This window comes from Solanum stenotomum, chromosome 3 (assembly GCF_019186545.1).
Source record: "Solanum stenotomum isolate F172 chromosome 3, ASM1918654v1, whole genome shotgun sequence".
NCBI lineage: Eukaryota > Viridiplantae > Streptophyta > Magnoliopsida > Solanales > Solanaceae > Solanum > Solanum stenotomum.
This window is the reverse complement of record NC_064284.1, coordinates 6998167-7012300: the sequence shown is the minus strand read 5'-3', so window position 1 is coordinate 7012300 and position 14134 is coordinate 6998167. Positions and strand designations below refer to the sequence as shown.

The 14134-nt window shown below is 27.4% G+C and overlaps 1 protein-coding gene across 1 annotated transcript; it reads right to left on the bottom strand.

Annotated features, from left to right (window-relative positions):
- Positions 1-6944: 6944 nt before the first annotated feature.
- Positions 6945-8301, bottom strand: LOC125859539 (uncharacterized). The gene has a single exon (XM_049539307.1). The coding sequence runs from the start codon at positions 8193-8195 to the stop codon at positions 7188-7190; it is 1008 nt and encodes a 335-aa protein (XP_049395264.1). The 5' UTR covers positions 8196-8301; the 3' UTR covers positions 6945-7187.
- Positions 8302-14134: the final 5833 nt, after the last annotated feature.

Below are 14134 nucleotides of genomic sequence, written 5' to 3'. Positions count from 1 at the left end.
TCAAATATGTCTTAAATTTATAGCAAGAAGATCATATCTTATTAATTACTAGATCAAAACTTCACCATAAATGAATAATATAGTATTTACTTTCTTCATTATTTTTTATTGGCTCTTATATTAAAAAAAAATAAAAATTCTTCACTTGTTTATTTTAACCTATACTGGCTTTAACATTTGATATAAATTTTTTCTGTTATATTTGTTTATTTTAGCAAATCAAGAAAATTTTAGAATTTTATTTCAAACTATACTTATCATTTATAACTTTTACCTCTTAATTTTCTGCTTCTTTAAAAGCATGACTTGAATACTTTATTTTAATGCTTTAAAATAGTTTCAAACTTTATGATATACTTCTTTTTTTAGAATATATAAATGTTTTGAGATGCCGTTCTTTTATGAGACTATGTTATAATACTATATTTTGATTAGGGTTAATTGCACTAAATACTCTAATATATGACTTAATTTCAAATACATCCCCTATATTTTAAAATCAAACACTTTGCCCTCTTATTCTTTGTATGTACATTTTTAGCTTACACTCTGTATGAGGTATATCTAAAATGAAGTCTTATATATTGAATATAATTATTCAAAGACAAATTAGAGTTGTAAATAAAAAGTTTTTGGTGTAATTTCAAGAGAATTTTGAAGTGGAAGAATAAATAAATAAAAATAAGAAATTCATATACAATAAATATAAAAAAAATCAAATTGTAAACCCCTGCATTCAAGTACAAGATTAGATCAAGTCCACAGAATTTAAGGTCAAAATCAAATATTCTTAAATTTGTATTAGAAAAGAAGAATCATGGAATTTGTAAAGATTATAACACTCATAAAGTTGAAAAAAAATATCACGATTTTTGTTATATTTTTTTTCTCTCAATTATTTTCTCGATGCAAATTTAATGTTTATGAGAAACAACTTCTATACAGTAAAGTAATTTTTTTTTTAATAGAATCAAATGTTAATTGAATTGTTGTTTTTGACCTTGCTAAAATCTTCTCTCTCCATCTCTCTTAGTTTGAAAAGTACATCATACGATCATTAGATCATTTGTCACAATCCAAATGAGTGTGAGTGATATTCACATGACTCTCTAATAGGAAAACCATTCCAATCATCACTTAACCAATTATTGTCTATTTAATATGATAACGATTAATACTTTTTATATCAATTAATATGAAACGGAGGGAGGGAGTAAATTATATAGAAAGTTAACCACACCTACACCTGCAAACTGCAAGAAGGGTTTCAGTTATAACTGACTTTTGATTGTAGGAAGAAATAATTCTTAAATTGTCATTCTAAAAGTTTGGGAGAAAGCCACTTTCTCATGTATCATGTATGGTTCCAAACATGAGCTTATTTTTCATTAAAAATATATATTAAAATTTCGTCTTGACATATATAATTAAACAAGTCATTGTTTGTTTTTTTTCAAAATACTAAAATATTATTTTGAAAAGTTGACCAAACATTATAATTATATTCATGTAAATTTATTTGAAAGAATTAATCAAACTTTAGTCAAATATGTATTAAATTTATAACAAGATGATCATATCTTATTAATTATTATAATTACTGAGATCAAAGCTTCACCATGAATGAATAATATAGTATTTGCTTTCTCCATTTCATTTTACTTCCAACTCTCTTATCAAAGGAAAAAAATTCCCTTTATTCTTTGACTAATTTGATCTTTAACTAAATAATTAGAAATGCATTCCTTAGTCACTAATGATATTATTTGCTCCGAGTCTAGATCTTACTACTTTAAAATGAGTAATTGTAACAATAATTTAGGATAATAACAAAAAGTAAATAAAAATTTAAACAATTAATAGAGAGAGTACAAGTAACAACATAGAATTCTTCGAGAAAGAAACCACTCGTCCCCTTGATTCAAACACAAACTAATTTTTCATTTTAAAAAAAAATCAAAATTTCATCTCAATATATATAATTAAAACTCGTTTCACTAGTTGGGGAACCATTTTTCATAAAAGTTCCAATTACGATTGTCAAAACTCTTCCAGAATCCAGTATCTCGAATAGACCAATGGACAATGGGTTGACCTTTGTCTACCTTAAATGGATCATATGCAGTGATTCTAGTTGTTGAATCATTCCATATAGCATAACAAGCATATAATCTAGTAGTAATACCAGCATCAAATGAATATTCTTCATATTTATGTACCATAGTTGTACCACCTCCAACAACACAATTAATTTTCACAACTGGATCAAGATTAGGCAAATCATCAATAAAATGAACCTTTGGTGTAGGTAAATCAGCAATGGAATAAAATGAAAATTGAGACAAAGGTAAAGACATAACAAGAATGAGAATCAAGGGAGAGTTGGTATTACGAGTCATTGTTTTTTTAAAAGTACTTGTAACAAAAAATATTTTTTGATATAAATAGATTTTTAAAAATTGACCAAACATTATTATTAGATTGATCATGTAATTTGATTTGAAGTTATTAATCCAACTTTAGTCAAATGTGTCTTAAATTTATAGCAAGAAGATCATATCTTATTAATTATTAGATCAAAGCTTCACCATGAATGAATAATATAGTATATTTACTTTCTCCATGTAAAATAGTTTTTTCTTTACTTGTTAATTTTTAAAAAATCAAGAGAAATTTATTATTTTCTTTTAATACTATTCTTATTACTTTACCTCCTAATTTTCTGCTTCTCAAAAAGCATGACTTGAATGCTTCAAAGTAGTTTTTGATTAGGATTAATTACACTAATCACCCTCATAATATGGCTCAATTAATTCTAATGCATCTCCTATATATATTTAAAATCAAACATTTGCACCTCCTATTCTTTATATGTATATTTCGCGCTTATATTCTGTATGAGGTATATTTGAAATTAAGTATATTAAAATAGAATTATTTAAAGATAAATTAGAGTTGTAAATAAAAAAATTAATGCACTCTCAAGATAATTTTGAAGTGGAAAAAAATAGAGAAATTCTTATACAACAAATATAATAAAAATTAAATTGCCGACCCTTCATTCAAGCACAAGACTAGATCAAGTCCACTGAATCTATATATATATATATATATAAAGCTGAATATCAGCTCGCTGATGTGGCATGCTTCAATGGTCAGCATCACTATTTTTCTATATTTTCAGAATTTTCAATTTTTACCTTCATTTTCTGTTCAAAAATATGTTTAAAAAATTATATATATATAAATGTACAATAACTAAAAAGGAAACATTAATTTTGCTTAGTTTAATTTGATTAAGTTACTGCTAAATCGACAGTAACTAAAATTAACCAAAAAGAATAATGTTTATTTGAGTATAGCATTAACTTAAAAAGGAACGTGAGTTTTGCTTAATTTAATTAAACGATAGTAACTAAAATTAACCAAAAATATAATGTTAATTTGAGTATAGCATTAACTTAAAAATGAACGTGAATTTTGCTTAATTTAATTAAATTAAATTACTGTTAAAATTGGAGGTAACTAAAACTAACCAAAAAGGAACATTAATTTGACTAGCGTAAGTTTTCTTATACCAAAATTACTAATGACTAAAAATTAGCACTAATTAAGAGATTTTAATTTTCTTAATTGTGAAACTAATGATTAGTTGCAAGTTTTCTTCCTTTCCGTTTTTTCATCAACAGTTTCTTTATTTTCAATTATATTAATTAGTATGTATTAATCTTTGAGTAATTATATTTTAATTAATTTTGTGTCTTTTCATTTTCTATATTTTTGTACTATATAAAGATTGGAAGTGTATTTTTTTTCTTCATGTAGTAGCTTGCTTACTATATTTGTTTTTAACTATATTGTTAGTCTAACATATTTTTCTTTCTCCTTTTCAGAGTTGGTCATTATAATAGACATGATTTGATGATAAGGAATAAGATTTGAAGAATGTGGAATACGATTTATTTCAAGACAAAAGGTGAATTGATTTATAATTTTTCACTTTTCACATATGAAACTCAGATGATACTAATTAAATTCTCTTTTGGTATGTTCAATCTCTTAATTGACTTCTTGATCACCTTAATTCTCATAATGTATTGTGAAATTATGTATGTTGAAGTTTTTTTTTTTTTTTTATAGAATGTGTTTGCCAAGTGGACTAACTAATGTGGAATACAAAGTTATCCATGAGACAAAGAACAAATTGAGATGCTTGATGAGAAAATTTGTGGGGAAAAACTAGGGATTCACGTACAAGTAGGAGTTGAGAATTTATCTCGATAGTAATCATAAATTTTCACAATATTTTGTTACATTAGATGTTTGTATGGTAATTACAGGACTCCTCTTACTTGATGAAGTCATTCCTAAATTAGAAGATCAATCATACTCTCTATTGTCACCATAGAAGTGTGCTAAATGAGTTTAGAAAGCATAATTATGCAATTTTTTCATAGAGATGCCATGAGTAAGTTTCATTGTTTAGACAACTACATTATTGTACATTCATCAATTTTTTGAAGAAAAAAATTTGTGCTCTTTTGAATATATTGTCTCAATGAATGTATTGTCTCAAAGCCTATATTCAAATATGCATAATAATGTCACATGTACTTCACTTTGTTAAAAAAATATGTTGTGTGTTTGTGTTTTTATGATTTTAGTTTTATTTCATTTTTCTTTTATTTGAAATGCAAATTTACTTATTTTTAAATGCGGTTCACCTAACAGCAATAAAAATATTATTTTTATGTTTTAATCAATATAACAAAATTAAAATTTATTTTCGCTAAATAAAGTTATAAAAATATTATTTTAATTTATTGATTTTCTTATAAATCGCGCAAAGCGCGATCAAATTCACTAGTTTAACATAAAGATCAAGTCTCCATAAATTTGTAATTAGAAAAGAAGAATTATAGAATTTGTAAGGATTGTAACACTCATTAATTGAAATTAATAAACTACAATTACTGTGATACTTTTTCTCTTAGATTATTTTCTCGACCAAATTATTGTTTATGAGAAGTAATTTCTTTTCAATAAAAAAAACTTTAATTGCATCAAATATTAATTGAGTTGTCATTTTTGACCTTGTGAAAATTCTTTCTTTCTCTCTATCTTGTGTTTTTAGCTTGAAATTTATATCACATCATAGAAACAACCATTAGACCATGTGTCACGATTCAAATGATTGTGAGTGACACTTACACTAATTCTCCAATAGGAGAACCATTCCAACCATCAATTAACCTATTGCAAGCAACCCACGCTATAACAAAAATACCTTTTAGTGGCAATAAATACACACATTAACAAAGTATATTAAAGTCTTTATCGGTATTAGTTAATTGTGATTAGATCCAATGTGTCTTTAGATACATATACAAAGAGTGCCAATTATCGTTAAAAGTACATATTTAGTCGCAATTAAGCTATTGCCGTGAATTAATTACTGCTAAAGATCATTTTTGAGGTAGTGCCATCATAAACAAAAAGAATGAAAGTTTATATCCAATTAAACTTACGACTTTAAAATGTGGTAGTATCAGAGTGCAATTACATAAGGCTTGCTTACTGATATACCCAATCTCATGATCTCATGTTTTTTTACAGGTGTGAGACTTGTATCGTAAGCTAAGGTGTCACACATGACCTAGCCCCTCTCTCTATATATATATTACTAAAACCTAGTCATCTCAAGAGGTAGTAATTTGTTTACCCACAAATTACTAACCAAACCATAGCCTCTTTTCTTCTTTAGGTAGTTTAACTTAAAAGTACCAACTTAAAACGTAATGATGGGCTCTGGCTTACTCAACTCAAGATTAACAAATAACAACGTAGGTCATATGTTATAGAACCTTTTTTTTATTTGATCATCTAGTGTTTTTTGAAGTATACTAGTCCAAATAATTCAAATTTATATCCATCAGTTTAGGATCAGATAAAACGCTTCCTACAAATATTTTTCATTGTCAAGGCTCAAACTTTTGAACAATTGATTATAACACTTGCATGTTATTGGTCACCCATTCCCAGTGATAACCTTGGCCTTCTAGTAAAACAAAAAAAATTACTTTAACTACATAAATAAATGAGTCTGGCTTACCAAAGACCTGTATGAATTTTCAAACTCCCCAACTCCCAATTTGAAAAAATAAATAAAAATATTGTTAATACTCCCAAAATGAAATAAACAAACAAGTCCAAGGATTATTAACTCTCAACCCTTCACATTTGGTCTTTTATTTTGCTTTTTTTTGGGCATTAGTTCATAATTATTTTCCGTGATCAAATTTGCTAAATACTATTCTCTTAAAAGTTATGACAACGTTGTCCTACCTTAACCACCTCCCCCCCACCCAACCAAAAATAATTAAAAAACTTGACTAACTTGCACGGCTAAAATTAATAAGTGCAAATGTATAATTATAAACAGTATAGACGTTACATTTTGCATATATGACCACAAATATAGCTTGACTGCTACGTTGTGCAAAGTGAAACCTCGTCTAACTTTATGTACATGACAAGCAATCATCTTCAACGTGCCTCAATCCTAAACCTTTTTGATTTCTCGTTTGATGTCTGATATCTGTTTTGAAGTTCAAGTTTTTTTCATTATGAGTCCTCGGACCCAAAAACTACTACTTCTGGTTATGGATATAGAGTTACTATTTATCCCACTACAATCTTTGATGAACGATTGAAAATACTATTGGAATGTATACTATTAACCATAGAATATGTATTAAAGGAACGGGAAGGGGACAGTAAGAAAATCGAACTCACACCTATTGTGTGAAATACTTCCAATGACATATAACTAGACATTACCCATCATTTCTGCGCGAGGCCATTTCTACAACTCGAACCCATGACCTCCTGATCACATGACAATGTCACTGCTCTGTAAACTTGATTTCAGAAATTCATGTTTTTTTTTCTCTTTGCATTGCAAATTGAAATATAAACAGTTTACAAGAATTTCATCTATACTGTATACAGAAAAGCTGCGGCTTTCAGGTTCTAAAGATTACATCAATGGATATTTGGAGATTACAAACAAAAAAAAAAGTACAATTATGGCCCCAAGAAATTCCTTGGTATTTGGAGACCAGACCTTTTTTTTTTATTATCCAATTGAAAAATAAATCAAGAAAACATATAAGAAAAAAAAAAACTTAACAAAACTCCTCTAATGTCTTTATCTTCACAACTATACATTGATCTCTGTCTTGAATTTCATCTTGATATGTTGAAATAGACGAAAATGGCAAAATGGGAAAAATTCCCTCTTCCTCTGTTTTACAGCTTTTGTAGAAAACACAGCTTGCTATTGTATCAAGAACCAGAAGAACTGAATAAATATAGGCGATGAACATTCCTTCTAAAGCTAGAGTAAAAAGCTCTGTTTTTTCTTGATAGTACGCCTTTACGATTCTGTATTGAAACAGAGCTTCAACTGCAGCCAGAGCTAAATTTACAGGCACGGCTAGTGATAATGCTGTTGCTGTTCTTCCTCTGATCAAAACACAAGATTTGAGAATCGCCATGTATCCTCCAATTTTCTCATTTCCTGATATTACCAATGCCAAATTACAAATAATTAAAGTGTTTGCGAGTATAATAGAACAGAGTACAGCCCCTGTTGCTGATAACAAAAGAATTGATCTTGGATTCGAAAGCCCGAATCCATAATCAAAAAGATTGAACCCGAAAAACAGGAGAGTGAAACAGGTGGCGTTTGCGGAAATGATGAGTAATGAGTTACAGAATTGGGTCACAAGAAGGTTGAAATACGAAGGAAATGTAGTTTTTTGAGATGGTTTTGAGTAGTTAAGAGATTCGATTACTAAAGATTTGGCGAAGAGAAAAAAGGAAATGGTAAAAGGGAATGCAAGAAAAGATATCGAAATTGTCTGAGAAATCTTGGAATTGAGAAGAGTGAAGAACACTGATGAAGAAGGGAACCCTGCTGCATCGAAAAGTAAATGCAAACGCTCATAAATTACTGGATAAAGCGACGATGAGTAGATGAATGATTGTAGTAAAAGAAGAGAAGCAGCGAAAGGAAAGGCGAAAAAAGCTGTTGTTGTAGTGAAGAATTGATAGTTCTGAAGAAAAATAAAGATTGATTTTCTGATGATTTTGGTTGTTTTCTCCATTGGAACAGAGGAGTAAGTTTCCATTTTTTGGGATGTGAAGATGGTTTGAGAAATTGAAGATATATATTGATGTTTAGCTCTTCTATTCTAATGGAGGAATCTAAATCTTCAATAGTAGTTTGGAGGTTTGGTTTTTAGGAAGGAATGGATAGGCCAACAACTAAAAAAATATTAACAAAAACAATAGAGGAGTTTGCAGTGGGAGTTGTTTTGACTTTGTTTTTTTAAGAGTGAGTTTGTTGGAGTTTGGTTCTCTATCTTAACTTGGGTTTTAGAAACCAATTGGGCTCTTTAACTAGAGGTCTTGAGTTTCAGTCTTTTTTGGGTATAAATTATCTTTATTAGGAAGTGTTTTATTTATAATGTGGAAATTTTTTATGCAAATTTAGATTTAATCAACCTTCAATGTGAGTAGGAAACCAAAATAAATTTAGAAAGATTTTTTTTTTCTTTCCTTTTTTGGAGACAATTTTTTTATGGGTGATGATTCATGTTTGAGATTATTACTCCCTCCATTCACTTTTAATTATCATGACTTTCATTCTTAGAGTCAAACTAAAAAAACTTTTACTAATATTTTATGACGTATTTTTTCATTATATTTATATGCAAAAAATTGCAATTTATAGTACTTTTTATATAGTTTTTGAATATATAATTCTTTTTTGTTTAAAATATTGATTCAATGTAATCGAATTTAACTTTGAAAATTAGTCAAATTGATTTTTAAAAATCGCAACATGACAATTAAAAGTGGACGAAAAAAGTATCAAGAGCAGATTTAGGTAATTGGGTTTGGATTTTCGGGAGTCTAGTAACTTTTTGTGTTTATATTGAGAGATATAATTTAAATATATAAGAAATATTTGTTGGAATTCAATAATGAAGTAGACTTTTGGTCCAGTGGCAGAAATGAAACCTTTAAATCTTTAGATTTATATTTGCTTATTACGATGTTTTTTCTTTGATTGCATAAAAATCATCGTATTTTGCTCCGATTATCACAATAAGTGTAACTCTAGTTGGATCTTGTAAAAATTCCACTCAATATGATAGAAAATGACAAAAATAGTCCCTTATGTTTGTGGATAGACTCAAAATAAGTCTTTAAATATATTTTTAGCAATTTTGATTTTCATCAATATTTAAACCTATTAGATTTTACAGAAATTTAGGAAAAGAAATTGCACTTTTGGAGGGGGTTACATTTTTTTCCTGGTGGTTAAAAGGGTTGCACCTTTTTTTTAATAATGTGAAAGCATTTAAATAATTAACAATTGAGAACCTTTGCTATAACTAGGCTTTTTTCATGTCTTGCTTGGTGATGGAAAAGAGAAAACTTCTTTTTGGTTTTCTTGGAATTTACTTCAATGTGTTGGAATATCAATTGTTTAATTTGGAATTATTTTATCTTACACAACACTTGTGGTCACATATCCATATTCTAGCATAGGAAATAAGTAAAGTGGAACATTTAATATTTTCTTCCTTCTTAATGTTTAGTTAATATTCGCGTTCTCTTTTATTCTATTTTGGAAAACAATATCATAAAAGTGGGATTGTGCCAAAGAGGAAAAAATTGAGTTGGATCCCTTAAAAATTGAAACAAATATCATTGGTTAAACTAAGTAACTTCAATTTAAAACTTTTTCCTTTTGTTCATATAAACTGGTTTGATTAGTGAGAAAGGTTATTAATAGCATACTTTATTCAAATTTATTTTAGTCACTGTCTATAGAGTAATATGTAGTCATGTATTTAAAATTGGTTAAACTTTCGTATCATAAACAACGACAAATTATGATTATTGATACTGATTTGATTTACAAATGCTAATCAAAATGGGAGAAATAAGAAAAGTAGAACTAGTTTTTGTCAATATTATCTCCATTTCACACTATATATATATTAAAATAAAAAATTTGCACACTTTTTATGAAAAGACATAATTATATTATGTATTCCTTGAATCATTTTCTAAGACGTAAAGCCATATATACTTATATTAATCATTATTTCTAAAGAGACGTGTAAAGTTTAAAGTGGACTAGTAAAATACTGATACTAGATGAGTGGTGACATAAGCAGGGTAGCCCGGCAAAGTCACTAATCTCATTTTGGATTTGCCAAAAAGGGCAAATTAGCAATTTGTCTGGTAGCTTTTGGTTGTCATCACTTGCTAATCACCCTTTACATAGTCCTTTTTTTTTTCCTACCTGATATCTGGAGTCCATATTGAAGCCCCGATTAAATCTGAATTATACACTGTAAAATTCATTCGAAGATAGCGCTCCCAACAAAATTTCTCCGTAGTCACTAGTACTTAGCTGGAGGTGAAACTTGTGTTTATTTCTTGGAGTGAACGAACATAGAGGAAATGACAAGAAGTTCCAAACCAAGCGGTGTACACAATTAGCTTTGTCAAAATAGACAAATGTATTATGTGTGCTTTTCTTTGTCAAACATAGACTCAATGTTCATCTTCTTATGATGTTTTTGCTGACCATGGCTTCTTGGCATTTTCCTCAACTACAAGGCTCCATAATTGTTTGCTTTCGGCTTTTTTTATATTGCCAGAAGATAATTACAAGTAATTGTTCATAAATATAAAAAAACTTCATTTCAATTTTTTTATCTCGTATCCAATACCCATATTGGAGTCATTTAAGGGGAAGCTCTACCTAATAAGATTTTCCCCACACTCAGGTGTATCCGAGACTTCTAACTAAGAATGAGATCAGATCTTATCTATTCCACCAAAATTCTCGATACAATATATAGAACCAATAATTACCTAAAAGTAAGGCTTGTGACCTCCAATATATATATTTATGTATGTATGGCTAAGTTCTAACCACCTCATCAATAATTCCACTTATTCTTTGAGAGATTCTTAATTAACACCGTAACCCTCAAATCTATTGTCCTAATCCTACGATTAATCATTTCATCATACTTGATTTGCCCAAAATTTTCAATAATAAGTTTATGGAATCTTTTACCTAGCAAGTACTGTAAGAAAGGAGTAAATTCACCACGTGCATGCATATTATTCTACGAAATGTGATATTTTAGTAAATTTTTAAATTTGTTTATTTAAATTTCTAACTTCAATACTGAAATTATAAATCTATTATCATGTTGGTATTGAATATATATGTATATAGAGAAGTTGATTGGGGCTGAAGCGAAGGAAAGACAAGATATTGAATTAAAATGATGATTTAACATAAGGTGTCATCATTATAAAGTTGGTGCAAAGTCATCTAAACTAATTAAAACACTTGAAAGGTAGGTTGATTAATTATAAGATTGATTAATTAGTTGAGGGTCCATAATCCATATCCCATCCTTGTTGTTTAGGTTGTAAGGAATATATATAAGTATTCAGTCACTATACTTATGATTTTTCTCCTAACTTACAATAATTATAATAATTAGTCTTACTCACTCCTATATTATTAGTTCATATTTTAATCGATTTATATTGCATGTTAACTAATCCGTGTATTTACAAAAATTAAAAAGTGACACTAGTAAGTGCTAACTAACATAATTAGTGGTTCTTAATCCACTTATAAGCTTTGAGAGGTTTAGATTTGGTAGCACTAGTACATGTTGTACTCTTAATGGTGTGTAGTCAACTCAATTAATTGATTCTTTTAGAAAATAAGCAAAGCTAATTTAACCTTTAAATTATATTCAGGATGGTGATATTCTACCTTATAGACCAACATATTTATTTCTTGTCTTCTGCATGCATTGCATTTTATCTATCTATCTTAATTTTTTAAGTGGAGTCTGACAATCGAGATACATTTTATTTTTGTGTAATACATTCTGCATTGTTTAAATAAAAGTAAAATCGATCAAAGTATATTGAATATATAAGACTTCTATTTTTTCTTTTTCCACGTGACTCTTTATTTATTTATTGTTCTAATTTCTAACAAACAAATTAATCTAAAGTGGTTATTTTTTGAGTAAGTACTGGATTAGACTAATTAATGGAGGTTAATTAGAACTGATGGGAGACACATGGAGGCGATGGAAGCAATGATCAAATTTGTGTTTATACGAAAAGGTTAGCCAGAAAATACTTGGCTATTCAAATCTCCAAATGAAGAAAAAAAAAATCTAAATCGATAATTATATTTTTTCTATTTCAATTTATGTGATATATTTTTTTTTGTTTTTAGAGAGTTAATTTAATTATTTTAAAAGCTAAATTAAATCAGATCAACACAATATTTCAGAATTGATATTTAGATACTTAAAAAACAAAAAGAAATATTTACTTTAGCATCCATCTATCTATTGATCTAAAAATACTTAAGCATATTGTTTTGGCTCAAGAATATCCCTCAAAGAACACTCTAAATCTGATGAGTTTTTTCAATTTAAAAAAGTCATATGGCTTATTAAGTTATTATGGTTGACCACATATATTATTTAATTTAAGCGGATTTGGATTTTAAAGGGGGTGTTAGTTTGGGATATTCATAACCCCAAAAAATACGTTAAAAATATTTTTAGACAAATAAATAAATATAAGATATTTATGAGTCATTTTTATACATTAAAGATATTTTTGGTCATTTTCCTATTTGAATTTGAAGTTTACTCGATCGATATTTGTGTATATGACAAAAAGCAGCAACTGAGCAAAGTGTCAAAATATCCCAATGATAGTACATAATACTATACTCTTTGCTTCTTTAATTTAATTAAAAAAATAAGTTGGGTGCATTGTCGGGGGTTATACATTTAGGGCCCGTTTGAAAAGTCACTTGATAATTGAAATTGATGTAATTACTAGGGTAGTAATTACTAGTCTAGTAATTACACTGTCTAGTAATTACACTGACCTGTTTGATTGTCATAGTGTAATTACGATGTAATTACACATGTCATGTTTGGATACCACAATGTAATTACACATGTTCTGTTTGGATGCACAATTGCAATTATAAAATTATAATAAATTTTAAAAATAAAAATTAATTATTTAAAATTTATACTAGACAAATAAGAAACTTTATAAATGATATTAAATTAAATATTTAAGATATATATTCTTTTTTGAAAATATATTAGTTAATAAACATATTTTCTGTAACTAATATTATGAAAAAATAATTGATTTATATTTTTTCAAATTAATATATTTCAATTGAATTGATCGTAACAACTAAAAGTATGAAGTTTCTACGAATATCGTGAAATGCATGTTTGATAAAAAATATATATATAAATAAAATGTCATAAATTATTAAATGTTTGACAAAAATATAATCTATCAAGTCTAATTTAAAAAATGACATGCAATGTAAATTCAATATTACTAAAACAAATGAAACTGAAAATATAACATAAGTTATAAATTCAAAACAAAAAATTTAACATAATACTCTTATAACAAATTTCAACACAGCAATAACTATGATTTATTTTTATTTTTTCTTAATAAAGAAAACGTAAGTCTATAACCTTACTTAACAATAAATTCTATTTTAATTTAAAAATTAGAATACTAATAAAATTATGCTAATGAGAAAATAAGCATGGCATAAAAAAATACATAATATGAGAAAATTACATAGAATCACGTAGAGTAAGGTAGAGAAACAAGAAGAAAATGAAATATAATAATATAAAATAAAAAATAAACTTTTACAATTTTTTAGAATAATAAAAATATAAAAAAAAAAAACTTAACATAATAGAAGTAAAAAAAATTAAAACAAAAAAATAAAAGTAGAAAAAAAAAAGAAATTAAAAAGTAATCAGGTGGTAATTACACCATGTAATTACTAGCAATTCACAGCCTCTGCTTGTGAATTGTAGAGTGTAATTACTCCCTGCCAATTACACCAATTACCTGCTGACCAAGTAATTACTTGTCCTTCCAAACAGGACAAGACAGTGTAATTACACCAATTATACCAAATTCAATTACCAGG

Coding starts and splice junctions, on each gene's coding strand:
- LOC125859539 (XM_049539307.1), bottom strand. CDS start 8,195: ATGGAAACTTACTCCTCTGTTCCAATGGAGAAAACAACCAAAATCATC.